At 41.9% G+C, this 24,077-nt stretch overlaps 2 protein-coding genes across 16 annotated transcripts in view; one reads left to right on the plus strand and one right to left on the minus strand.

Annotated features, from left to right (window-relative positions):
• Positions 1–5,290, plus strand: sertm1 (serine rich and transmembrane domain containing 1). The gene is made up of 2 exons (XM_088440291.1): positions 1–102; positions 4,844–5,290. Exon 2 carries the CDS (start codon positions 4,849–4,851, stop codon positions 5,176–5,178), a length of 330 nt encoding a protein of 109 aa, XP_088296417.1. The 5' UTR covers positions 1–102; positions 4,844–4,848; the 3' UTR covers positions 5,179–5,290.
• Positions 5,291–5,487: 197 nt separating this feature from the next.
• Positions 5,488–24,077, minus strand: part of nbeaa (neurobeachin a) — a 79,349-nt gene continuing 60,759 nt past the window's right edge. For 4 of the 15 annotated variants that reach the window (XM_088440282.1, XM_088440281.1, XM_088440280.1 and 1 more), the window contains 26 exons: positions 23,343–23,462; positions 22,246–22,379; positions 20,235–20,296; positions 18,813–18,877; positions 18,231–18,339; positions 17,043–17,209; positions 16,790–16,914; positions 16,568–16,717; positions 16,021–16,157; positions 15,835–15,952; positions 14,547–14,649; positions 14,348–14,463; positions 13,961–14,073; positions 13,203–13,343; positions 13,006–13,125; positions 12,793–12,945; positions 12,544–12,708; positions 12,384–12,473; positions 10,976–11,168; positions 9,177–9,248; positions 8,919–9,074; positions 8,685–8,855; positions 8,483–8,587; positions 8,184–8,380; positions 6,845–6,996; positions 5,488–6,649 (listed from right to left, as the gene is read on the minus strand). In XM_088440282.1, the coding sequence (XP_088296408.1) occupies positions 6,559–6,649; positions 6,845–6,996; positions 8,184–8,380; positions 8,483–8,587; positions 8,685–8,855; positions 8,919–9,074; positions 9,177–9,248; positions 10,976–11,168; positions 12,384–12,473; positions 12,544–12,708; positions 12,793–12,945; positions 13,006–13,125; positions 13,203–13,343; positions 13,961–14,073; positions 14,348–14,463; positions 14,547–14,649; positions 15,835–15,952; positions 16,021–16,157; positions 16,568–16,717; positions 16,790–16,914; positions 17,043–17,209; positions 18,231–18,339; positions 18,813–18,877; positions 20,235–20,296; positions 22,246–22,379; positions 23,343–23,462 (3,325 nt within the window). In that variant the 3' untranslated portion in view covers positions 5,488–6,558. The remainder of the gene's footprint in view (positions 6,650–6,844; positions 6,997–8,183; positions 8,381–8,482; positions 8,588–8,684; positions 8,856–8,918; positions 9,075–9,176; positions 9,249–10,975; positions 11,169–12,383; positions 12,474–12,543; positions 12,709–12,792; positions 12,946–13,005; positions 13,126–13,202; positions 13,344–13,960; positions 14,074–14,347; positions 14,464–14,546; positions 14,650–15,834; positions 15,953–16,020; positions 16,158–16,567; positions 16,718–16,789; positions 16,915–17,042; positions 17,210–18,230; positions 18,340–18,812; positions 18,878–20,234; positions 20,297–22,245; positions 22,380–23,342; positions 23,463–24,077) is intronic. The other 11 variants (XM_088440287.1, XM_088440277.1, XM_088440276.1 and 8 more) reach the window with 9 other exon arrangements.

Below are 24,077 nucleotides of genomic sequence, written 5' to 3' on the forward strand. Positions count from 1 at the left end.
GAGAGAGCGAGAGAGGGACGGAAGACTGGGGGGTGTATATTAGAGCGTCTGGGCAAAGAAAAAGGGGACATGGAGCTGGATTGAGGTCCCGCATCCAATCAGGTTTGCCGAACGACTTCCTTCATTTAATTTCGTTGAGACTTGATGAAGTTGACACCACTTTTGCTATATTCGTCTTTATGCGATAGCCTGATTGTGAAATCACGTGCACAGCATGCTGAGACTTGAGTGTACAAATGCTGAGCGAATCAAATGACCTATAGACACGTTTCGGGACTAAAAAAAAATATCGCGGATAAATGACATGCTGAGAGATAACTACATTTGCATCATATATCCAAAATTCCAATTCATTGCTGTGCACAACATCCGGAGTGCAGTCAATCCACAAAATAGCATCCTGAGAAGCTGTTTGTGGAGCGGAGTCAATCAAATGGATGCCATGCTGAGACGTGAGTGTTACCGAAAAACTGAGAGATGATTGACAATGTGCAGTCAAGAGCTGGACTCTTGTAGAAAAATGTAGTCCGACAAAGAAATGACATGCCGAGAGATGACCGGTCACAGGGATGACAAGTTTGAAAAATAGCTAAAATGCTGACAGACGATGCAACGTGCACAAATGAAGTCATGAGTGAAGTCAGTGCAATGGAAGCCATGCAGAGATACTATACGCTTATAGTTAATAGAAATGAATGACATGCATGCGGAGAGATGATAGCAGTCAAATGAGAGCTGAGACGTGAGTTGTGTAGAAAATTCAGAGAGATGAACTTTTAAAGTAACACAATGGGCAAAATGCTGAAACACATCCACACATGCACACATTTCCCAAATGTCATGACATTTTGTCTAACATCAATCACTTTCTATTATTCATGAGGTAAAGATCCTCTGAGAAAAATCACGAATAGTGGTTATGGTACTGACACTGGCCTAGTGGTACTAGTAAAGTGTCCTCACCGAGAATGGTGAGGTTGAGGGTTAGATCCCGAGATGGGTCATACCAAATACCATTTAAAATACAAAAAAAAAACCCACTTCAAAGTAAAAAGTAAATGATTGCAAATTTCAATAACTTGCAAATGAACGTGTTCTTAATGACCAACAGTATGTTTTGAATATAATCATAGGTCTAGTTATCATTAAATTATGTTACAAGGGGTTTGGCAGCCATGTTTGTTATAGCTACGGACAATGGAAAATGCAGCACCTGCAGCACCTCCTGCTGTCCGTAATGTCATATGGACATCTATCCATCCATCCATCTATCTATCTATCTATCTATCTATCTATCTATCTATCTATCTATCTATCTATCTATCTATCTATCTATCTATCTATCTATCTATCTATCTATCTATCTATCTATCTATCTATCTATCTATCTATCCATCCATCTATCTATCTATCTATCTATCTATCTATCTATCTATCTATCCATCCATCTATCTATCTATCTATCTATCTGTCACGGGGGAGTACGGCGGTTGAGGAGGCCGGCATGGTTGCAGAGGAGGAGGACCCAAAAGCAGGGGAGCGTCGGGACAGGGGGTTGATTAAATCCATTTATTTATAAACGAACGGGAACAAAAGCGAGAAAAACAGGACGGCAAAAAACTCGAACTAAGGGCGCAGGCAGGCTGGCAAAACAGAAAGCAAAACACTATGGACAGGCTGGCAGGAAAACACGGAGCTGAGGGACTCGGGGCAAGACGGGACTACGAAACAACAATACGATAGAGACAATATGACATGACGTGACAGAGACAATGTTCCGACGCGGGCTGTAACGAAAACCAGGTTTAAATACATACAGCTCTAATCAAACAAACACACGGCAGCTGGGCAGGGACAACAGGCAAAGGGAGCGGATTGGAGGACACGAGGGGCGGGTAACACGGACAGGTGGACTACATCAAAACTAAACGCAGAAAGACGCAACCGGAGCGGGAACAGGAACTATATACGGAAACAAAGGAACAGAACCCCTCAAAATAAACCCACAACCCAAAATCCATGACATCTATCTATCTATCCATCCATCCATCCATATATACATATCTACATATATACATATCTACATATATATACAATGGACCCCGTGTTACAGCGTCCCTGGCTTACGTTTTTTTCAAGTTGCGATGTGTAATTTTGAGATTTTTTTTGTCCGCTCTTTATGGTATTTTCAGGTTTTGCGAGAAAAACAACTGTCATGACCCTAGGGGCTGGCTGTATTTGTGTTGTTTTGTCTCCATCTGCAGGCGTTTTAGGTAACTGCACTTATTTTCTGTTGCCGTCAATGCATCTATGCAATGAGTCACTACAATGCTGGTCTGCTATTGGTCGGCATCTCCTCACGGAGATGCTGGTCTGCTATTGGTCGGCCTCACTCGTTTCAAAATGGCACAATGGTAAAGCTTTGTTCTATTGCGAGAGGTTACAAAACCGTATTTATAGTGCATTTTACTGCTTAATTCAAAGTTGAAAGGGTTAGCTGTGGGTCTCAAGATTGCTAGTGATGTTAAAGAGAGAAGTAAGAAGATGATTTATAAGGAAATGAAGCTGGAGATAATCAAGAAATACACAAATCCTTTCTATATTTTTTTATTTATGATGTTTTCTGATTGTATGCATGCATATTATATATACGTAGCACTTACTATTCTATTTTCGTATCATTTTTTAATATGCATGGACTATTTTGATATTTTTACCTGGGATTCTAAAGGCAGTAGCTATTTAACATAGGTTTGGATTGTTTGCCATACAGTGAATTCGCAACAAGCCCAACCGCGGAACGGATTAATCTCGGGGGCCCACTGTGTATGTATATATATATATATATATATATATATATATATATATATATATATATATATATATATATATATATATGCACTTTTAATAGATAATAATGCCATGAGAAGTGTATGCAATAAAGTAAGGACATAAGGATTGGATCTTCTTTTAAAATTTCATTTCAGGCATTTTGAGGCACATTTTTTTTTCAGTTTTAGACTAATCTGTAACCTGTATAAATGCTGTAAAAAGTAGTTAAGTTGTTGAAAGTTGATTCATATATTTTTTTCTTTTGTTAGTGTTAAAAAGGATACGGTTTAAGGTATATGTATGTAATTTTTATAGATAAGTATGCCATGAGAAACTGAATTGCAATGCAGATTAAATCTTTTTTAAATTTAGTTTCAGGCATTTTGAGGCACTTGTTTTTTTTTCAGCTTTGGATGTAGTTAATCAAATGGGTGCCACGCTGACACTTAAGTCGTCATTGAAAATGAGAAAATTACTGCGACGATCAGCCGTGCACCTTATGCTGAGACATAAGTGCAATTGAGAGGCAGTGTTTTCAATAAAATGCTGACAAGTGCATAAATGCCGAGAAGATTGCAGTACTCACTTGCATTGAATGCAAAACATTGCTGCCATGAATGAAATGGGCCCATAAGGGATGACCACCTGTGCATCATTTTCAGATATGAGGGTTATTAATCAAATGGATGACATGCTGAGAGAGGAGTGTCATCAACAAAAAGGAATAACTGCTAATAGACGATCAAAAATGTTCAGGGTTCACTCCCACTGATTACATGCTGAGACAACGCTGACCTGCCAGCCTGGTTGCCAGGCGACAAAAGGCCTGATTAAGAGCAATTATCAAGCACTCGGCTAACGATGAACAAAACTGATCACAGCCATGCAAACAACACACGTGCCCACGTGGGCGACGGGCCAAAAGATGTGACAGGTGGAAAAAGAAACAGGAAGTGGCGTCACATAGCTAATCTTGTTTTATAATTGGAATAAGGGCTCTCCCTGTTGGTAGTACGTATTTTAAATAGCAGTACCACGTTTTCAATCCACATAGTTTTAGGGACACTTTTTTTTTCTTGTATAAATCGAATTTTTTATTTTATTTTTTTTAAATCCTTTGTGACTATTTGGAAGATCTGTTCCAAACACAGCTTTTCTAATAAAAATACGAATGTTACAAAAATTATTCCAAGAACTGGAACTGAACTACTAACCTTTATTTTATGATTAACTCAATCACAGCCATTGGCGGATATAGATGTCAAAGATTCATTTTTATGGGGCTGGCAGCAAATGTGTTCCTCATTGATGTTTTCAATGGAGCAAAGAGTATTCCCACTCCCATTTAACAGAGGTGGGCAACTTACATTTTTTTTTGCTGGAGACACTTGTCAGAGCCCCGCCCCCTTTCCATCATCGTCGGCCGTCATTTTTTCAAGCCAGACAAAATTGTAAATTCGTAAATTCGTCAGTCTGTCGGCGTATTCTTGCCCGGCATTCCGCCACCACTAGAGGGCGGCATTTGACTTTTTTCTCTGATCCGTCATTTGTCAGGCACTGGTCTACTTCGATCTGCACTCTTACCACACTAATTATGTTTTCAGTTTTTGTACACTTAGACTTAAAGTTAACATCATGTCTGTGGTTCCACAGTTACATTGCAATTGAAACACAACACATAAATTGAAGTGTAACACAAAAACAAAGCCAGCTAAGGGACTAACATGAAACTTTTTTATTACTCTTTTAAAGAAAATCGTGGGCCATGTCAAAATGTTTTTTGTCTTTCCTGCGTGCAGCCAAAAAGGGAATTTCAAGCCACAAATGGCTCACATGCCCTAGTTTGGACAACTGAACGAGATCACCTCAGTTGTTTATGTGTCCTTCCCTTTTTGAAAAGATTTTAATGTTATATATTCCAATATACAGGTTACAGGCCATATAAATGTGAGAATTATTTCACTTTTTAAAAATTTGCACTTAAGCGTTGCTTGTCATGTTTTTACTCCAGCTAGGATGTCCGGGATGGACCAAAGCAGTTTCCCAATGGTAGGAAATGGAACCTTTCTGCGCTTCTTTCCAACGTCCGTCTCCGGATCATCTTCATCGGCGGCAGCGTCTTCGGGGCGAGCGGGCGGCGTCTTTGTCTATGTCTGGCTATTCCTGGGCCTCCTTTTGCTTCTCCTTAGCTTGCTGGTCATTGCCCTCCACAGGCTGAAGAACATCATCTCGTCCTCGTCCTCATGCTCCTCGTCCTGCGGCGAACCTCGGAATTCCTTCACCAATGTGGAGATCTGCAGCATCTCGTCCTCACGGAGGTCCACAGTGTCCTCACTTAGTGCCTGAGGCTCACGCACACACACACACCAGCAACCAAGCAGCAAAGCTGCTACAGGGACTTCTGAGAAATAAAATGTGAGCGTTCATTAAACTGTAAATAAATGCCCAAAAACATTTATTTTCATTTGTCACTTTAAATAGGGTTATAAAGCATGATTACACAGGATGACCAGTTATTTTTAACCAAGATTAAGATTTTTTTCATTTTTATTCATGTCAAACTAAACAGTGTGCCGCCATCTAGTGGTACAAAAGTCGTAACAAAATTTACAAACTGCATGAGAAATGCGTCAGTCAAAAAGCCAAGTCATCAAATTCTTTGCATAATTTATTTTTCTTATCATTTTTTCCAACTCACACGTCATAATTTACATCTTTGCAATAAAACATGAATACAATAGTTTTTAAGGGTTTCATAGATCCAAAAATATTTCACCTTTCACCTTTTTTTCTTTGTTGGTTTTTGGATGTGTGTGTGTGTGTGTGTGTTTGCGCGTGTGTATGCGTGTTTAGAGTTACGTGCGTGTGCGTCTGCCCTGGTCATGCGCACGCTCGTCGTCATATTGCTGTAAAATCTTCACACGTGAGCGTTTAAATACAAACATCGATGCACAAAGAATTCATCCTGGCGCCGGACAAGAAGGAACAGAAAGGGCCCGGCCAATCAAAAGAAACATTGCAATCGTAACAATTAAAGCCCCCCTCCCCTTCAAAAAGAAGAACAATTACAAAAGTCTAATCATAAATAATGACGTGATTGGTGCAAAGTGTACATTGAAAAAAAAATTAAATAATATGAGCACACTATACAAATAGAGCTATACAAATGAATTTGACTTGACACGGGGGCCGCTTAATGTGTCCAAATGGTCCGGGAAAAGCAAGATTAATATGTACATATTTGAAATACCAACTACTAAATGTAGAAAAAAAAAACTGAAATAAAAATGCGACAGAGGTGGGCGCGGGGGCTCATCTTGATCCTAGTCGGGAACATCTCCGGCAAAAAATATTACCATCCTCGACTTTCTTACCATCGTCGTCATGGTTGCCATTATTGGTACTTCACATTAAGTTTTATACAGCGGTAAAGTAAAAGACACACACAAAAAAAAAAGAGGCCGAGTCATATTTACAGAAAAGTAAAGGAATGAAAATCGTAAAAGGATCATCTTCGCAAAGTGTCCGGCTCACTAAAGCATTAAAGCGGAACCCCAAAACCCAGAACCTGCCCCGCCAGCACCAGCGACCAATCCTGTCAGGTGTGTCGTCTTTGGGCTCGGGTATGTATTTGTTTGTGAGTATGTTTATGTGCGTGTGTTAATGTGTGAGCGACCACACAGTCCCGTCAAAGGAACCAGAATCTCAAGTCTCAACCTGGGTTGCTCAGTAGCGGTTCTGATGCTCGTAGTGCCAGCGGTTGAAGTCGATGTTGAATGCCACGATGCTGCCAGAGGCCATGCCTGTGATTAGCGTTCTGTGGGAAAAACAAAAAAATCGGTTGACAGGTTTCTCATAGTAACTCTACATGGCACAACCCCTTAGCCAGAAGTGTGCCATCCCTTGGCTATAACAGCGCAAGAATGATGTCAAAGAAAATTGCCGTGTCATTCCCTGACCATTAGTTTCCTTAGCAACGGTCTCAAGGGAGGGCGTGGTTGCCGGGGGTTACCTCTGGTCATGCGACAGGTCCATGGCGCGGATGCCAGCGTCACATCCCGGGTAGATATAGAGCTGCTTGAAATCGCAGGCCTGCCACACCTCCACCACGCCATTGTCACCACCCGTAACCAGGTTCTGGCCGTCGCTGCTCAGCAGGATTGCCTGGCGGGATACGCGGGAGGGGGTTCGAGTTTAAATTTAGTTAAAGGCAGCCATCTAGAACTATACAATTCAACGGCTATGAGGTTTGGCTCATCTAAAGAGACATGATTTGATTGAAGAATAATACCATAACTCCCAAAATATAAGACGCACCTGTGTATAAGACACACCCTCTATTTTGGGGTGAAATTCTGGTATTTTCTGTTAGCATGTACTGTATAACGCACACACTTTGGCAACAATGTAAAAATTACAGCAAAACAGAATAAATCTCATCTTCCTAAAGTATTCATATTTTCTTATGTTCATATCCGTAAGTTAAATATTTGTTGCAGGTTAAGTTAGGTGTGTTTCAGAATTCCCATATTGTGAGCGGTCAGGGAACGCAGCACCAGTGTAATGGTGAATGCGCTTGAATCTGTTGTTTCTCCTTCTCCTCGCACAGCTCGTGTTCACGTTTTGTAATAAATACCCAAAGTTATGCAACATCCGCGTTCCACCAAGTTTTGTATGTGTGTATATGCCAAAAGACCGTAAATAATAAATGAGTCAAATCGAATATATTGTCCATGTTCTCTAACCGGTGCACTCTTAATTGGATCAGCTGGAGACATCATAACTTTTACATGATCCTCTGTTTTGGTAATATTTCTGCGTGTGAACAAGGATGGACTCGGACGATGGTTAAGCCTGCTCGCTTCTTTTCTTGAAAATAATGCTGTAAGGACCTCAGCTACACGAGCTGCTGTTGGCTGCAACAGGCATTGGCTGCTAACAGCCAACTCAAGTTCCTCCCGTTACGTCAATTATTATAAATAAGAATACGGATGATGTAAAAATGTACATCTGTGCGTCAAAACTCAGCTTATGTGGCTGACAGATCAGTCTTCCTTGGAAGGTGTCGAATAAAATAACAATTCTACTTTTTAAGTTCCCTGTTTACAGGATGCATCCATAGTTTTGGCCTTCATTTTGGAGAAAAAAAAAGTCTGTCTTATATTTGTGGAATTATGGTATTTGCCTCATAAGATTTGACTCACGTGGCTCATCCAGAATTATATAATTAATTTCAAGAATGATATTTGGCTTGCTAGAAATATAGCATGAGATTCAAAAAGCCTATATAGCTGAATTTCTGCGATATCTGAAACGATTTAAGAACAGTACTTGAAATTCATGAGCCTCACCCGCGTGGAGTCGTTGACTTCCATCTGAGCCAGGAGCTTGCCATTGATGCTGAAGTTGCAGAAACGTCCTCTCTCGTAGTAGATGATGCAATGGCCTTCGCTGGACACCGAGATCAGACGTGGCTGATGGCACAGCTCAGGACCCTCCAGGGCCCTCAGGAGGTCCCCCGTGATGGTATGCACCAGGCATGGACCCTCTGAGGACCCGCCAAACACAGGTTTAGACACAGTTGCAGAGGCTGGAGTGATCAGATCATCTAGAATTCTATGATATAATTCGATAACAATTTTTGGCTGACCTTTGGCCCCGCTGATGACCAATCCCAGCTCAGCGCAGACAGAAACGCACACCACCTCGTGGTCATGCCCCGTCAGGACAGCCCGGGGTGCGGGATAGTCACCTACAGTTAAAATGTAAAAAAAATAAATAAGTAAAATGATAATACCCATTTCTAGTCGAGACTGTTCTTGGGGTCTTGGTATCTACGATCCAGCACTCACTGTTGTTGGGGTTATCCCCGATAATGTGGTGCCGGCCGCTCCAGTACCACAGAAGAAGAGTGGCATCTCTGGAGCCAGACACAATGTAACAGTCTCCCCCTATGTAGGATTCCGACCGGGCCAGACACGTTACCACATCCCAGTGGCCGAAAACGATCTGGGTCAGCTTCCCTGCGGGCAATGGTAAAGGGTTTAAAAGGAAGTTCACAAACAGAAGAATCCATTGGGTTGTACCGGTCTCGGTGGAGTACACTCGGAAGCTCTTGTCCCAGAAGCCGCACACCAGGATGTAACGGTTGTCGGCCGTCACCACAAAGCAGTGCGTGTTGATCTGGATGCTCTGGTCCACCAGGTCCGTAATTTGACGCTTGTTGGTGCTGGAGTTGTTGGCTAGGCGAAACCATGCAGGTGTTACTCATAATTTCATGACACCCCTTGCTCCTTCAAAGACATGATCTCTTTTGATTGCCTGAATAAAAGAAGCACACTGACCTATGAGAGGATCCATCTCGATGGGAAGGTGGTGAGCCTGTTCCAGGGAATATCCTGGCGCACCCCGCAGGCCTGGAGGTTAACACAATGCACTTAAAAAATAAGGTAAGTTCTTTGTCTCATCTTGAACTATATGATTACACTCTAGAACATTATCTAGTTCAGTGGTCCCCAACCCCAGGTCCGCGGACCGGTACCGGTCCGTGGATCAACTGGTACCGGGCCGCGTGGGCTGCACACGAAATAATGTTTTGGAGATGATTTAGTTTAATGGTGCGCGTGCACCGAACGCGAACAAGGCGAACAAGCGGAGTGTTTTGTATTGTAGTCAATGGAGTTCGCGTGACTGGGCGCGAATGCACGTCGGGCGACGCGATGGACGCGAATGGAGCGACGCAAATGGCTGCGCGTGATCACGAGAAGCGCCTTTCGAGTCAAGTTATTTTTTATTTACTTTTTCCGCGTTTCAAGTCGCCACAACCAATCAACTTCGGGAGCATTCAACGGCTCGCGCAGGGGGCAGGAATGAATCATGGCGGCCGCTTTGCGGTCACCGGGAGCGATCCAACACGGCCAGCTGAGCTTTGAATACAAAACAGAGCCAATCAAGAGCCCTCACCTGGCTTGTCGAAAGGCGGAAGCGAGAACTTGGGACAATTAGTATGTGCAGCGTTTGCTTCACTTAACAACTGTTGAACTGTAGTTACTGTGCTAAGCTAACGACAGCGCAGCATTGTCAGCACAATGTTTAGCACAGCCTCGGCCACTCGATTGCGACATTGCAACTTTTATTTTTTGGCAGGCGAGTATTGCCGCAAAGAATAAAGGTGCTGTCCGTGAAAATATTGGCTGTCACATCCCAGAAAAGTGAAAGTTCTCAGCAATGCTTTTTTTTCCGGATCTACCTGAAGTGCAAAGCAAGCTCGCCCCCTCTCCTCTCGCGATTAAAAAGAAAGTGGACAAAAAGTCCGTACCATACCCAGATCCGGCCCGCCACATCATTTCACGTGGCCCGCGAAACGCCCATTCCAATTCAAGCTTCTGGTCAAAATATCACATTTGTAAGTCAATTTGAAATTGTTTTGGGGAAAAAGCAAACGCCTTTTACCCTCACCCTCGTTCTGATTTCAAAACTTGTTGGAAGTGTGACAAATACACCCAAAATGTATTTTATCACGGTCATCCCGGCCCTCTGACAAAAACTGTAACTGCAACGTGGCCCTGGATAAGAACGAGTTTGACACCCCTGCGTTAAAGTGTTGAAAAATGACTGTGTACAGTATGCATTTAAACAAAACCCAGTGCAAACTTTTAAATCCTAGCCATGCTGGTTATTTTCAATCAGGAGAAAGTGTTACTTAGTGCAAAGCATTAAGGACACTTTCTCTCTGAATAGTAATTGCTGCATACTAATGCTCTAGCCCTCAACCAATTATTCCATGTATGTATATGCTTCCCATGTGCACGTATATATGCTTGGGGCCTATTTTAGACTGTGTTTACACTTCTATGCCCACAAGTATATAGCAGTTTAAACATTTCTTGGGAAATGGAAAATTTAACTGAGTACTGATGACTTGCCCACCTCTGGAAACATTAAAAATGAATTCAAAATGAACAATACAATTAAACCCACACACAATATTTGATATATCTTCAAGGCTGCGATTTGAATCAAGAACAAAATCTCCCTCATCGACAATAAACTACGCAGTTCAAAAATATATTTGTCTCCGCTAGAACTATTGACACATGAAAGTAGATTTGAAAATGCGGTGTAGACACACAGAGAGACTGACCGACGGTGTTGTGCCAGCGATTGACGGCAAAGAGGCGGCTGCACGTGACGGTGACGGCAGCAGGGATGCTGAGGTGAGGCAGCGTGTTGGCGGCCACGTGTGTGACAGGAGAGTTAGACGGGAACTTGAGCACCATGATCACATCTTGCTGCATCTGATCCTTAAACATCAGAGGACTCTGAGGAAGGAAACACTGGTGAGACAGACAGAGAGAGCCAGGAAGAGGAAGAGGAGAACGAGGGGGATGGAAATGGAGGAAGCGACAGAACCGGGGAGGAAAGGAGGGATGGGAAAAAGGCAAGATTAGTGGTAGACGAGGGTCACGGCAGGTTCACACTAAGGAGCAAGGGTTCAGGTCAACATGGAGGAAGCTTGGAGGCTGAATAGCAACACACATTAAAAATGCAACCAAAAGGATATAGTTTCCAACTAAGTAGCCCTCACAGAAAGTTTGGTAATCCCTGCTTTACACGACAAAAATGAACTACGTCATGCCCGTCACCAATCTGCCTACAAATGTTCACATTTTAGCTACAAGAACTCTATTTCAAACGTGTGCTGCTTCGCAAGTTCAAATAAATACAATTTAACAGACATTTGCATGTCAGGATTTCATGGGCCTGTGATCAATATCAGTGGTTTTTAACCTTGTTTGATGATGTGAAATGTTTACCGGTTTATAAAATCATTTTAAGCCTTGTAAATGACATGACATTACTTATTTCGCATAAGAATTAATGGTATGCACAGTTATGTGTAAAAAATGGGTCTGTTTTGAGATATGCAGTTTTAAGTCGACCATTTGTATATGGGGGTTGAAAATGAGGGATAAAAACGTGATTTGTACGCAGAGAAATACGATAAATTTATTTCAGCCGAGGTGGCTGACATTTCAGGGACCCAAGTTCAAATTCACCTGGCTCCGAACCTTCCTGTGTGAAGTATGCATGTTCTCCCCGAGCCGGCGTGTTCTCTCCGGGCACCCTGGCTTCTTCCCACATTCATGGCAGGTGTATTGGACATACTAAATTGGTGTGATTTGGTGCGTTAATGGTTGTTGGTTAGTTCTAGCCTCTTTTACTGGGAAACTGTGTCACTAATGTCAACGCATATCTGTATGATATCTGAAAAGGCATACAATGTTTAGCAAAGGAGTCACTGGAACACAATTTAGCACAATTTAGTTGCTTTATGCTCCAATTCATTTGCTCAGAATTTGAAAAGAATGTGCTGTTCCAGGCTTGGTATCAAAAAGTTTTGTTGAAACCTGCAGAAACCCTACCAAAATCTTACATACACCCTGAAGTGTTTTCATGTACCCACAAAAGGACTACAGATCTAAGTCAATCCAGTTAATAAACTTGTTCAGTGAGGCTAATCACGATGACACGTGGTCATTGCGTCTTACCAGATGCATAGCGGAGGATCGAGGCGGATGTGGCTCAATTAACAGCTGTGAGGGAATCTGCCCGCACGCCTGAATCTGCGCCTCCATCACCTGCACAGATAGAAGCGTCAGTCGAGAGCGCAGCCGAGCCTTAACAGGTTGCTGCGACCCATCTGCTGACCGCCCGCTGCGCCGTGTCCAGGTTGTCCAGGTTGACGGCGCCCTCGTAAGATAAGAAGTTGAAGACGTTGAGCGCTCGCACGGCCTCGGGGCCGCGCTGCTTGTATCCGAAGATCAGGTCGATCCATTGGTGCAGCTGGCAGGACACAAACTCGCTCTCCAGCGCCTAGACGGCAAGTGGGGACAAAGGCTTTAAGACCCCACCGCTGCACGACATATTGCGCTACATTCAATTGAAAGATTGCCTCACCATGCGGTTGATGCGCACAAAGTCTTCGGGCTTCTTGGCCCAGATGGGCAGCTCCACATCACATACGGGTACCCCGTCATCGCGAATGCCCAGCTCGTACTCGTTGCTGTTGACGAACATCTCGGGCAGGTAGTAGAACTCCGGTATCAGCTCCTGCGGCACCACAGTGGTGTCAGAGAGGCTCACTGAGGAAAACTTGATGGGTCGCCTTACCGTCACATCTGCCGTGTCTCGCTGGCAGTTTCTCCACGAACGGCCGATGCCCGAGAAGGTTCGGTCGGCGTGGTCGAACTTGCCGTCGTTGGCGTTGAGGAAGAAAGTAGTGAAGGGCTCCTGTGGACATAGGGACTCGGTTGAATTTAAATTGACGAGTTAAAATAATGATATATGCTGCTACTACTATAACCGACTATTCTGAGCATCCACATGAGTGTGGAGTGTGCCGTGGAGTAGAGGGTGGCATAGTGGTCAGGTGGCGCATTGTCGTCATCCCACGTTTCGTAGCGCTCGGCGTAGAATGCAGCACGCTTGGGGTTCAGAGCACCGATGGGCTGCAGGAAACCAGAAAGTCAAAAAAAAAAAAAAAAGTCAGATAGTGGGGCGGGCCCCCTGGGCACTTGGTTACTATATAACTTGTAAACAAAACGAAAAAAATGTTATTGTTACAAAGGATACGGTTTTAGGTACACAATTTTTAAGAAATTTGCTTTTGTATCAGGATCCCTAGAAATAACTAACTTGCCCAACTTGTCTTATTGAGCCTGGCTTCTTGAGATTTTCATGTGGGTTTACTCATGAATAACAGATGTACCAACTTTTATGTTGGAGCTGATAAATAAGTTTCTTATTTTATGGCAAGTCATCAATCTTTGCCATGTTCCTTCCATGGACAGTAATGAAAATTTGACGGTTCTATATTTTAATGCCACCCATCGGGTTCATTTAGTTTTATTAAAAGCCACAATTTGGGAATTTGCTTTAGAGTAACCCCCGGAAAAGAACAAAATTAGCCTAAAATAGCTGCTTCAGAGCATTGCAAACCAACATGACTTTTCAGACATGGCATTTTCTAATAACATTCGTCATTATACACCAAGATTACTTTGGACTTTTCACAGCTACTGAGTTGCCGTGACAGAACCGTGTGAAAACGTAAGAGCACTCGAACCTTGGAAAGGTCACGGAAGTTGCCGGGTAATGTCAGATCCAGCTCCTCTGAGTCATAGTTGGTCAGCACCCAAGGGAAGACAGGGTACTGGTTCAGGTCGTTGTATGTCCGCCCTGTGAACGCCAACATCATGTGAGGTAAATTAAAGTGCTCTTCTATGGAGATCTTATAGGAGTAGGAGAATGAAGTGAAGAATTCTGTGAAATTATTGGTATTAATTGTGTTCACCTTATCCCTCCAAAAAAAGCTTTACAAAGACCTGTGGTCTTTTGCAAAATGAGTAAGCTAGCAGCAAAATATGCGTATGTTCCGTTTGAAGATTCAAAGTCATCTATCGCTATAAAATAGGAGTTGCCCATTTTCTTTGAATAATCAACATTTGCTAACCTGCTATTGTGTTGAGAAACATGAGATACTCAAAGTTGGAAATCTCCCTGCGCTGCCAGCGCTGCGTCATGTTGGACGACTTGAAGAGCTGACGTGGCGTGGCCAATGAGATCCGCCTAAAGACAAACAAAACAAACACATGTGAAACACAGTGGAAAGAGACAACAAGATAGGTCGGCTAATGGATTCCCGAACATACCTGGCTTGAGGCAGACCGTAGCTAGTTCCGACGCCCACCCGCGGTAGGCTGTAGACCACCCGTTTGACTGTGGCTTGATCAGGAAAGTTGAACATCACCGACGCTGGCAAGGAAGATGGCAATTGTTACTAATCATACGCACTAAATTTTCAAAAAAAACTACAGAATTTGGATAAATTGACCCTTAAACCTGAAATGGCATGATGGGTACTTGAGACTTTTTTCTTGTTATTCTGATGAGAGTAATGTCTACCAAATTTTGTGAATCTAAATAAATGGAGTGGCACGGTGAAATAGTGGTTAGCACGTCCGCCTCTCAGTTCAGAGTCCTGAGTTCAACTTAAGCTCGCTTCTGCTAACCAGTGTGGAGTTTGCATGTTCTTCCAGGCCCGCTTGGATTCCCTCTGGGCACCCTGGCCTCCTCCCACACTTCAAAAAAAAAAAAAAAAATGTACGGTAGATGTACTGGGCAACCTAAATTGTCCTTAGGTGTGATTGGGTGCGTGAAAGGTTGTTCGTTCCTGTGTGCTCTGTGATTGGCTGGCAACCAGAGTTTATTGCCCGAAGACGGCTGGGATAGCCAGCAACCCTAATGAGGATAAGTGGCCACAGCAAATGGATCCATGGATGGATAAATGAAAGTGGATTTGGGAGCTAGATTTTCAAAATGTTGGTCACTCAAACTTTCCCACCATGGTCAAACATGGAAATTGACCCTAAAAAGGCTGCTTGAAACCAACATGTATGCCTTTGTTTACGACTTCTTGAGACTTTTTTTGTGGGTTTCCTTACAAAAGACAGGGCAAACAAATGTGAATTTGCTAAGTGAGACTGGTTTCAAGGGCTGACTTTTCAAAAATTTTTATGATCCAAACTTTGCTGCCATTCTCCAAAATGAGCCAAATGACCTTCAAACCAAAATGGCAGAGTTACTGAGTCTTCCAGGTTAGTATACATGCCTTTTTGCCTGTGTCCTTATCATGGACATGCTTACCAAATCTCAAATTGTTGAGTAAAACTGACTTTAGGCCGGATTTTTAAAAAGTTTGGTGAAATAAACTTGGCGGCCATACAGCAATTTAAATTAAACTGACCCTAAATTCCCTGCTTAAGCCCAAAATGGCAGCCATTCCGTGCACTTTACAGCATGGGTTCTTGAGACTTTTATGTGCATCTATTCAAGATAAACATGCCTAACACATTTCATGTTGCTGAAAGAAAGTGACTGCAGGGTCTCTGAATTTTAAAAAATGTTGGTGTGATTTGAAATTTTCAACTGCAATCTTACTTCTGTTGGCCATGAAGACCTCCAGACCCGTGTTGTGCAACAAGTAGCGTCTGGAAAAGACTGCTCGGATCTCGCTGAACATCCACTTGCCGTGCAGACCCTCTGAGTAGGCCAAAACCTGTAACCACAATGAGAATCTTACAAAATTCCAGCGATGCCACATGGCTTGTGTTAGTATGTCCTCACCTTCGCGTCAGCCTTCTTGAAGGCAGGGTCGTCCTCGTCCACCTCAAAATAGATCTCTGTGGTGGTGATTGAGAGTGTTCCGCGGGCCACCACCACCGGCGCCACCAGTTGGGCCGGCGTGCTCAGTACTACTGGGCCTGCCGAGGCAACAACATAAAAGTTACATTAATTAAAACCAAAGTTGTATTCAAGTCAACTGTTGGTGTTGACTAGTATATCTAAACAATTTGGGGGGGGATACCTATAACTGTCTGTAGAGAAGTCATTGTTTTTTGACTTATTAAAAAAAAAAAAAAATCTGTAAAAAATGTCAATAAAGAGATTCAGTTAAGTCAAGTAAATCAAGTTAAGTCTGATTGCGTTAATGATTATTATCTCTTCTGCTGTTAGTCTGCTAACACTTGAAACCATCACAACTTGCCTCTGGAAGTAAAAAGTCGCGGTAGGAAAGGTGCTAGAAGTAAAAGACAGTTTTTGTCACCAGGGGGCGCCGAGAGTGGCGCAGAGAGCAAGCAAGCACGCACGCATGCAGTGACGTGGCGCCTACCTGCCAGGTTGTCGATCTCTTTCTCCTGCAGCAGGCTGACAGCGTCGTCGTCGCCCTCCAGCATCAACTCTGCCTCTGGGTTCTGCGCCACCACCGACTGGCTACGGAAGCTCTTCTTGGACTTGATGCCTTCCTCCTCTTCCTCTGTGCCTGATTAGAGAAAATGTTCAGCATGAAGAGCTTGCATGGTCTGGGTTGCGCTCCTTGAGCTCACAGACTGACCATAGTCATCAAGACACTTGAGCGCCCTGTCAGCATGCGTGGACCCGAAGGGGTTTCTCACGAATCTCCGTCTCCTGCGCAGGTCATCCTCCCAGTAGTCCAGACGCCAGAAGTCGTGCAATTGGCTGAACGAGAGATACACAAAGTAGAACACAATGAATGTAAGAGTGGGTAAAAATGGATTGAAAAGTTACCAAATTCAAAGAAAAAAGTCAAATCTTTCTACACTTGCACGCTTTTGCCGACGACTGACCTCTGCGACATGGTGCCCCAAGCGCCATGCTTATTGGTCAGGATGTTGAGTATTTTCTGCTTCAACTGGTTGGCGGTCACGTGGTCTCTGTGCTTAGCGGCACTGATCAGGTGGTCGCACATCTTCTCCTCCTCGCGACGGTCGGCAGCGTACTGGGCGCAATTCGACTGCAAAACCATTTTGTGGAAACATTTGGGTTGGAAACATTTCAGTGCTAAACGTTGGATGGCAACAGGCCAAGTCATACACAGTAGAACTCCTCTACATAAAATCATATTTGCAGCCAGAAATTTGTGACTACAGTGGACTTCTCACGATAGCAAATCGATGTCTCGAACGGAAACATAAAAAAACATGTTGTGCGCTATACAATGTGACTGAAGTTATAAACAAAACCAGCCAATATTAAAAAAAAAAATTGCCAAATCTGCAATCAGCAATCATTTTCATACTTACATCAATTTCTTGCAAAATGTCTTTCACTTTGCTTCATCCATCTTTCATCTATTACTTTTAACCTGTCTTGAAGTGTTAAGCTTGGTTAAAGCTTGACACATCCGGCAGTTTCGCGCATCAAATGACGTTATTTCGGCAACCACGCCCCTTTGCGCGGAGTCCATGCAGACCAGATTTTTCGGGTGTATCTTCCGGAATTTACAAGCGGAAAACATGGTGGACGAACTATTGTTTATGGAAGTTCGTCGGTACAAACACCTTTATGATTAGTCTGAAAAGGAATGTGTGATCTAAATACCGTAAAAAACTCCTAAACGGAGTTTAGATTGTTTAAATCGACTACAATTCTCTACTGCTGTTATAGAGTACTGTTGTTTGTTTGCTGAGTTTTACTGTACAGCATTTCCAGATTTTTTTTTCTCCCACAAAGGTAATTATTTGCAAGATTTCCCACACTAAATTCTCATTAGAAAAAGCTAGTTGTAGAGTAAGACTGAGCGTCATATTTGTCGAGAAAGAGCAATATTTTCTTACAATACTTTTCCCCCTTAGATTTAAGCCAATACCCACAGTATTTTCTTCCCAGAAAAAAAAAACATATCCAAGAAATTAGATACTGTGAAAGATGAAATCCAATCATTTTTCAACACACTTAATGTACATATGAATTAAAGATTTATATCAAAACATTTACATTAAATACTTCTAGCTAGTGGGCTCCGCCACACATACCTCAAATTCAGCGTGCTTGTGCACGTCTTCTGCTCGTTGGCGGTTCAAGATAAACTCCGCCTCATTGGCCACGCGCACGATGTGATCCTTCATTGCGTGACACAGCAGTCTGACAACACAACACACACGCGCACACGCACGAACACACACACACAAACTGTTATGACTGCAACACACGTTTCCAGCTGAGATGGATTCGATTTCCCAATCAATGATAAACCTGTAGTATAGTACATATATATATAATATATACATATTTAGTTTTTTTGTGTCAATTAAAATATGGTGTCATATCATGGGTATGATATCCCAAATGCATTTGGACTCATAAACAAAAGAAAAGAAAATGTCAGTATTTGCTGGGCGCAATGGACATTTGAAAGACGAATGTGCCAAAACCTTGAAAGTGTTTTTTCTCAAAACTAGGGATTTTAACTTGGCAACATTGAAATACTGTAGCTGTAACGTGATCAATTTTCCTTCTTTGCGAATTTCGTTTTGCGGTCACCATTAACAAGGGAACACTGTGGTTCTTTTTGTGCAAATCCCATTAAATATATGTTAGACATTTGCTGAAGTTACCTTCCTTCATTGATAAGCTCTATGAAAGCCAGTCCTGCATTCTTCTGGATGGAATTCTGCCATTCCTAAAATGAACACACAAAAAAACACTCATTTACATTTCTTTTTTTAGGTTTGTTTCTATATAAAAGAGACAGAAAATGAACTTGTGCTGCTTTTTGGACGTCACCACAGGAAGCAAGAAGTTGCTAAAAGCCATGAGTGCTGCACATTAGCTGCATGGTAATGGAGCTTTTAGGGCCTCCAAGGGCACATGAGGGATAGCGTGTCCCGTTCCGCGATCGATATCTGGGCTCGGGTTTCCTCTCCTGAGTCTCTAATGGCGGGAAGGCTGGAGGCTGGCCGGGTAACTCTAACCAAAAGGCGGATCAGGAGGAGAACTAACGTGAAAGGCAGATCCAGATGCTCCCTGAAGGACCACACTGGGATGAAGCTCCAGACAAAGAAAATGGAAGAACTAAAAGCCAACACAAAAGTCACCTTTTTAAAAGGAAAAGAGCAAAGCCAGTGTGGTGGGTAAGTTCCTTCTAAAATCATTACAATATTAGCATGATTGTTGTTAAACATCACCATACTTCAGTTATTAGGTCTCTTCAATTTGTGTCTAATAACCATATCACATTAAATAACAGAAAAAGTGTATTGTTTCAGAAATTGTCGCATTTAAAATTATTTTGCAGTTTGTTTTTTTGTAATTTATATAGCTCATAGCATTTATATAGCTTTTTTTCTCATTTATATAGCTCATATAAGTTCCGGGCAGCCAATTTAGAGATTCAATTAAAAATAAAAATACTTTTATTTAAGAAAAAAATAATCTTAAAGAGTCGCAGTTTTGTCGACAGAATGTCATATGTCCTGACAATTTCCCCCAGAGAAGTATTTTTTATATTCCAAAGAGATTTTTGTGATTACCCGCTCTTGTTTTTCCTTAATTATTTTTTTTTGGAGAACTCCAAATATTTTTAGAATGTTTTTTGTCGAAGACACGTTTTTCATTTTCAATTCAAACCCTTGTAAAAGCTAAATTTTTCTCAAATATTGGGTCATATTTTGAAAGCCATATTTGTTCAGCAAAAATAATTTTTAAAGAAGCAAATCGAGATGAAGTTTCTGTTCTGAAAAATGCTTTGGAGAAAAAAGTCAGTAAATCTGCATAAACTCAATAGTATTTTCGAACATTTTGATAAGTATAATTTCATATTTTATTGAGGAGTGAAGAACCCATTTTTTCCTTTGTGATGGCGTCTGTATCTCAAAGAAGAGCGTCTTGAAGGACATACATATTGTATTACATCTGCAATGCGCTGCTTGGAAACATACTGCAGGGCTGATCAATAAACACAAAGCCCTCTCAGGAACTGACCCGAGACCAGTAATCAAAGCTTTATGATAAGTGACCGTGTTCACTAGAAAACTGACCTGAGAGCAGAGAAGCATGACGAGCTCCACCACTGACGTGCTGGACTTCATACACACCAGACCTGCAGGGTGTGGAGACACTTAGTCACAAGGTTTTCTGATCATATAACAGACGCAAGCACACATAAACGCTCTTGGTGCGGAGACCCTAAAATTTCAACTGTAGCTGTTTAAATTGAAAAGTTTATAAAAAGCATGCAACACAGGAGAAAAAAAAAAGAACAAGATCAGAAGAAAAGGAAGGAGAAAAGAATGGTGTAAGAGGAGATAAAAACAACAGTAGATAATAAAATAATACGAATAAAAATAACTAAAATATAACTAGCATTAGCTGATGCTACACATTAAAAGTTATACCTGCTGGGTGAATGAGTGAAGAATGAAATGAAACACATCCTCAACCATTCACTCATCACATTCTCAATTAATTAGTCACTCGCTTATCGATTCATTTGTTCACTTATAAACTCACTCGCCTTATTTTCATGCTCAGGTGGCAGTCAGGTGGCAGAGATTTGGCGATTACCATATAGAGCAAAGTGGGTTTTTTTTTTTAAAAAGACATCAAACATACCATCAGTTCTGATTTATTAAACTTTAGACCCTTTCAAACTTCATTTGTGTTAGTCCACAAAAAAATAATCAACCTAAAATGTCCTCTTTTGGATCATAAAAGAAATCTGTTATCATAAAGGAATAACTTAGTTATTAATGCATATTTTTCCACAAAAAATAATCTACTATAAAGTGTCAGACCTGTTCTCAAAAAGAAATACTTATAAATAAATATTTGTCCACAGAAAAATTTTAAACTTAAAGTGTCCTCTTTTGGGATTATAGTAGAGATGTGTTCACAAAATTAAATCATTAACTTGACAGGTAACGAGAGGTGGCACATGACAAGTTGAGTCAAAGCATTCTAGTATGGGGGAGAATCAAAGTTTTTCCAAGAATGAAATTGAATATCCTACTGAACATAACATACACAAAAGGCATTCCCAGTAGAACTATTTGCCAGGGTGAGCTCACGTCCCTGGTAGCCCTGTCAGATATATGGCCAAGTCGGGACAGGTTAGCTAATAGCTACGCTACGTCTCTAACATCATCCAAAGCCAAAACCGCATAGCTTGGTTGATGAGCAGTGCACCGCCTTCCTGCAGTGAGCATCCACCCACATTCAACGTGAGGCCTCTAGATGGTTGGCCATTACATCTGTCTATTAAGTATACGGGCTGCTCACATATCCATCTGCTTGCGCAGAAGCCCGCACCTGTTGAAGCATATGCCCTAGCGCCTCTGGGAGCAGAAACATTACATACAACCTGGCGACACAAGTTAGCTGAATTCTAAGTGGCTAAAAACTCCAACCTAAAACTACAACACTAGAAGGAGCGTAACCAAAAGGATATAATATGACACGAAAAGAACAGAATATGGAGTATAATTTTATACAATAAAAAAATATATATTTAGGAATAATGAATTCAAAATGAAATTGACTGTCATTATCGTTAATGACAGTCATAGTTTATTATAGTTACGATAATTATGTCAGGTTATGTTAGCGCAGCAGAGAAGGCCTTGCCGGCCCTGACGGTCCACCACTGATACATACATACAATTTTCAAGTGTGTGTTTGTGGGAAGCCACATTTTTAAATACGTGAAAGGTATTTATCCTTTACATACTGCGCTTGCATTTGAGACTAAGATTACTACAGTGCACATATTAACTTCCATTTTTAATTCTTAAACCTCATACAGAAAGTGTATTGTTATGTATATTCCCATTTCCATCCTTTGGCCGTAGTTACGACAGTTTTTACACCAGGTACACTGGTGCTAGTCTATATATTGTATCTATGCACTCTTCTACTCAGACAGAGATTATTTATTCACTCGCTCGCTCACTCACTCACTCACTCACTCACTCACTCACTCACTCAGTGTGAGCGGACAAAGTGTTCATGCGAGAGCAGGTGCATATAGTAGTAAGGTTTGTTGTACAGCACCTGTACCTTCAATGAGCAGCTCCTGCCCATGACTCCCCAGCAGCGTGCGGGACAGGAAGGGAGCAAAGTCCACAAAAATTTCCCTCAGGAGTGGTGCCACTTTCTCCAGAGCTCGCTCAAGCTTGGTGGTGATACTGCAGAGAGGGGCAGCAAATATTTGTTAGCAGGCTGGCGACATTAGGCAAGGAGTGAGGAGGTGAACATGCGGGTGGGGGGTGCATGAGGCAAAACAAAAGGCAGGAAAGACACACAGACACACACACACGCGCGAGCACGCGCGCGCCCGCGCGCACACACACACACACACACACACACACACACAATGGTTGATATAGCTTTGAATTCAAACATCCATTTTTCCCACAAAATCCAATTAATCATTTTTCTTCGACTGTTGAACAGATATTTACAGCTTATTTTTCTATTTGTTAATTTGAATAATTGTTTGGTTTGGTTTGAATAATTGTTTGGTTTTGTCACTGTAAATAAACTAAGCAACTTTATCAATAAAATGAACATTTGTTTAGTTCACTGAAATAAATGGTAGATGATCATTCACTTGATCATTCACTTAGGCATATAGGACTTTTCCTATCTACCTTTGGTAATCTAAGTCCTTGACACTGACTATTGGTTTACCTACTGATGATGCTGCATCAGGAGCAACTGGGGGGTCAGTGTCTTACTCAAGGACATTTGGACATGGCCACAAAGGTTAGGGAGTGAAGACTAGCGGACTGAGCCACGCCACTGGTGTAAACGTAATGTTACAGAAAATACAAAAATTGTCAAAGAAACCATTACATCAAGCAAATTCGTTTTATTTAACAATTGGTTGTTGTATTTTTTCATATTCTGTTAATAAAAACTGAACGTTCAGGTTGACATTTCAAACTTTTCCCTTTAAACTGGTGCACCTTACTGGCCCGGAGTAGAATTGCACCAATTTCTAACATTAACTATAGAGAACTTTACCATGGGTTTATAGGTTCTCATTTGACTTTTTAAGCACTTTTATTTGCAGGTATGCATGTGGTGAAGGTGGGTGGGGCAGGGTAGGTGTGGAGAGGGGGTACATGGCGGAGCGCATTCCTTGCCTAAAACACTGTCCTGCATCTCGGGGGGCTGGCTGGAAGCCTGCCAGAGAGCTAAAAGACTTGAGTTCAGGGGGCGTCTGACCGCTGCGCAATGCACACTGCGCCACCTCACAATAGGCACTGCAACACAAACACACGCGCATGCACACGCATACACACGTGTACACACGCATGACACATAAGGGTTAAGGGACATGTGTGCACACCTCTCCCCCAAATATTTGTGGGACAATACAAAAAAGCTTTTCATGGTTTTGACAAAGTCTAATTTAATCAGTTTCAAAATCAATTTTCACACAAATGACAGTTATGGGAGAAAATTTGGCAGTATCATTTTATGATAACAGTTACAATGACTTGAACTTGATCCATAACGCACCAGGTAAAAGGATCAAAGTACTTGAAAGAATATAGAATTTTGACCAATGGGTAAACGTCACAGAATATTGACCATTAGTTAAACAATGCACATCGCTTATCCATTGAGCTAATGTGTAACATCACAGATTGTTGGCCTATGAGCTACCATGTAACAACATAAATGTTGACACATCAGCAGTTGTGACCACAGAAATTTGACCAATGGTTAAACATCATAGAATGTTGGCCAATAAGCAAACGTTGTTTTTGGTCCACATTTTGACTCATTGGAGCTATCCTAAGTCCTAATGTGATCAGTAGAGCCATTAAATTTGCTGTCTTGGTGAGATAGAAATGGACACAACGGTCGACACA

The sequence above is a fragment of the Hippichthys cyanospilos genome, chromosome 18 (assembly GCF_059441005.1).
Source record: "Hippichthys cyanospilos isolate Australia breed blue-spotted pipefish chromosome 18, RoL_Hcya_1.0, whole genome shotgun sequence".
In the NCBI taxonomy this organism is placed as follows: Eukaryota; Metazoa; Chordata; class Actinopteri; order Syngnathiformes; family Syngnathidae; genus Hippichthys; species Hippichthys cyanospilos.